This window comes from Pseudochaenichthys georgianus, chromosome 7 (assembly GCF_902827115.2).
Source record: "Pseudochaenichthys georgianus chromosome 7, fPseGeo1.2, whole genome shotgun sequence".
Classification (NCBI taxonomy): domain Eukaryota; kingdom Metazoa; phylum Chordata; class Actinopteri; order Perciformes; family Channichthyidae; genus Pseudochaenichthys; species Pseudochaenichthys georgianus.
The window spans coordinates 1028827-1032864 of NC_047509.1; the positions used below are offsets into that span (position 1 = coordinate 1028827).

Sequence of the window (4038 nt, forward strand, 5' to 3'; positions counted from 1 at the left end):
ATCAGCAGGAGGGGACTCTTTAAAGTAGAGACACTACATACTGATATACACCTGCACATCACCAGGAGAGGACTCTTTAAAGTAGAGACACTACATACTGATATACACCTGAACATCAGCAGGAGAGGACTCTTTAAAGTAGAGACACTACATACTGACCTGAACATCAGCAGGAGAGGACTCTTTAAAGTAGAGACACTACATGCTGATATACACCTGAACATCAGCAGGAGAGGACTCTTTAAAGTAGAGACACTACATACTGATATACCTGAACATCAGCAGGAGAGGACTCTTTAAAGTAGAGACACTACATGCTGATATACACCTGAACATCAGCAGGAGAGGACTCTTTAAAGTAGAGACACTACATACTGATATACCTGAACATCAGCAGGAGAGGACTCTTTAAAGTAGAGACACTACATGCTGATATACACCTGAACATCAGCAGGAGAGGACTCTTTAAAGTAGAGACACTACATACTGATATACCTGAACATCAGCAGGAGAGGACTCTTTAAAGTAGAGACACTACATACTGATATACACCTGAACATCAGCAGGAGAGGACTCTTTAAAGTAGAGACACTATACTGATATACACCTGAACATCAGCAGGAGAGGACTCTTTAAAGTAGAGACACTACATACTGATATACACCTGAACATCAGTTGGAGAGGACTCTTTAAAGTAGAGACACTACATACTGATATACACCTGAACATCAGTTGGAGAGGACTCTTTAAAGTAGAGACACTACATACTGATATACCTGAACATTGAGCTATTAACCTCAGCCTTTCTCTCTTCCTGCACTGGAGCTCTTGACATTGTTGCTCCCCTGAAACTCATGCGCCCCAAAGTTAAATCTGAACCCTGGCTCAATGACGTCACTCGTGCTGCCAGGTGTGAGTGCCGGCAGGCTGAGCGCAGGTGGAAGAAGGACAAGCTTCATGTAACTTGTGACATTTTGAAAGAGAGTTGGAGAAAGTATCAGAGCACTGTAAAAGCTGAAAAGATGAGTTACTTTTCTGATATTATTTCTAGTAATTTAAACAAACCTCGTGTTCTCTTTAAAATAATCGATGCTATGTTAAACTCTCCTTTATCCACTTGTATTGATGCTTCAACTGAGATGTGTGAAAAATTCCTCTGCTATTTTATAGACAAGATCTCCACTATTAGAGCCAGTATCTCACCACCATCTTTCGACCCCTCCATCGACTTCACAGTGCACTGCTGTCTTCCAGCAGTTTGGACCTGTGTCGTTGTCATCTCTCAGTGACAATTGCTAAATTAAAACCCTCATCTTGTCCCACAGACCCAGTCCCTCCTCGACTTTTTAAAGAGGTATGGGACACTATTGGACCTAATGTCCATAGAATTATAATTAGCAGCCTAGAGTCCGGTTCTGTGCCAGTTTATTTCAAACAAGCGGTTGTGGCACCCCTGATAAAGAAAACTAATCTGGACACTTCTGTCTTCTCTAATTACAGACCCATCTCGAAGCTTCCTTTTATTTCAAAGATATTGGAGAAAACCGTACTCTTACAGCTGCAGTCTTTTATACATGCACACAATATTTTCGATATTTTTCAATCCGGTTTTAAAGCGCTTCACAGTACTGAGTCTGCCCTTCTAAGAGTGTTCAATGACCTCCTGGTCACTACAGACTCTGCTGACTCTGCCATCCTTATGCTCTTAGACCTCACAGCTGCTTTTGATACGATTGACCACTCCATCCTTATCTCTCGTCTAGAGCACTGTGTGGGTATCAGGGGCGCTGCCTTAGAGTGGTTCAGGTCCTATCTGTCCCAGAGATCTTTCTCTGTTACGCTTGGTGACTTTACATCCTCTTCTGCCCCCTTATCCTGTGGAGTTCCCCAAGGTTCTATTTTGGGGCCTATTTTATTTTCCTTATACCTTCTCCCCCTTGGACTGATTTTTAGAAAATATGGCGTCTCCTACCACCTTTATGCGGACGACTCCCAATTATATCTACCCCTAAGAAAAAACAATAGCTCTCTGATGCCCCTGGTTGACTGTCTTAATGACATAAAGGCCTGGATGGCGCTAAACTTTTTAAATATAAATGAGAGCAAAACGGAGGTAATTGTGTTTGGACCAAATGGTGATGTCCCTTCCATTGACCTGGGTTCCCTTATACCAGCAAGTCTTGTGACATGTCAAACAAACTTGTTTCACCTGAGATACAACTCAAAATAAGATATTTTCAAGAGTATTTGACTTAACAAGACACTTAAGATGCAATGTCTAAAGACAAGACATTATATCTCACTGCATTGTTACTACTTAAGTTATTATGTCTTATATCAAGTGTAAAGACGTATTCTGACTTGAAATTAGACAAATATACTTAAGATTTTGAGTTTTTGCAGTGCAGTATGCAAAACCCATGGTCACAAATCTGGGTGTCCAAATTGACAGTGCTTTTAAATTAGATAAACAGATCAACTCTGTGGTTAAATCCAGTTTTTATCACTTGAGGCTCCTGTCCAAAATCAAACCGGTTTTATCCTTTTTAAACTTTGAGCGTGTAATTCATGCCTTTGTTTCAACTCGTTTAGATTATTGTAATGCACTTTATGCCGGCCTAAATAAGACTTCGCTGGCCCGCCTGCAGCTGGTACAAAACGCTACGGCGCGGCTGCTTACAGGAACCCGCAAGTTTGAACACATCACACCAGTTCTGGCTTCGCTCCACTGGCTTCCTGTCCATTTTAGAGTCCATTTTAAGATGTTATTGTTTGTTTTTAAATCTCTTAATGGGCTGGCCCCAGAGTACATCTCGGACCTCTTACAGGTGTACACCCCCTCAAGGGCTTTGAGGTTGGCTGATCAGCTGCGGCTGATAGTCCCAAAAACAAAGAAAAAGACCAGGGGAGACCGAGCGTTCTCATCGGTAGCCCCCGGGCTCTGGAACGACCTGCCCCCTCATGTTAAATTGTCGCCCACTCTTGAAGCTTTTAAGTCCCTCCTAAAAACCCACCTCTTTTCCCCTCGCTTACCAGTCAGTCTGACCTATGTCATACCTGTATGTCAGCACTCTTTAAAGTAGAGACACTACATGCTGATATACACCTGAGCATCAGCAGGAGAGGACTCTTTAAAGTAGAGACACTACATACTGATATACACCTGAACATCAGCAGGAGAGGACTCTTTAAAGTAGAGACACTACATACTGATATACACCTGAACCTCAGCAGGAGAGGACTCTTTAAAGTAGAGACACTACATACTGATATACACCTGAACATCAGCAGGAGAGGACTCTTTAAAGTAGAGACACTACATACTGATATACACCTGAACATCAGCAGGAGAGAACTCTTTAAAGTAGAGACACTACATACTGATATACACCTGAACATCAGCAGGAGAGCACTCTTTAAAGTAGAGACACTACATACTGATATACACCTGAACATCAGCAGGAGAGGACTCTTTAAAGTAGAGACACTAAATACTGAAATACACCTGAATATCAGCAGGAGAGGACTCTTTAAAGTAGAGACACTACATACTGATATACCTGATCATCAGCAGGAGAGGACTCTTTAAAGTAGAGACACAACATACTGATATACACCTGAACATCAGCAGGAGAGGACTCTTTAAAGTAGAGACACTACATACTGATATACACCTGAACATCAGCAGGAGAGGACTCTTTAAAGTAGAGACACTACATCCTGATATACACCTGAACATCAGCAGGAGAGGACTCTTTAAAGTAGAGACACTACATACTCATATACACCTGAACATCAGCAGGAGAGGACTCTTTAAAGTAGAGACACTACATACTGATATACACCTGAACATCAGCAGGAGAGGACTCTTTAAAGTAGAGACACTACATACTGATATACACCTGAACATCAGCAGGAGAGGACTCTTTAAAGTAGAGACACTACATACTGATATACACCTTAACATCAGCAGGAGAGGACTCTTTAAAGTAGAGACACTACATACTGATATACACCTGAACATCAGCAGGGGAGGAC

The 4038-nt window shown here is 41.9% G+C and overlaps 1 protein-coding gene across 1 annotated transcript in view; it reads right to left on the reverse strand.

The window, feature by feature from the left end:
* The window catches only part of LOC117449514 (voltage-gated purine nucleotide uniporter SLC17A9-like), a 19906-nt gene extending 17150 nt beyond the window's left edge, over positions 1-2756 (reverse strand). The window contains exon 1 of the mRNA XM_071203662.1: positions 2681-2756. Within this exon, the coding sequence (XP_071059763.1) occupies positions 2681-2756 (76 nt within the window). The remainder of the gene's footprint in view (positions 1-2680) is intronic.
* Positions 2757-4038: the final 1282 nt, after the last annotated feature.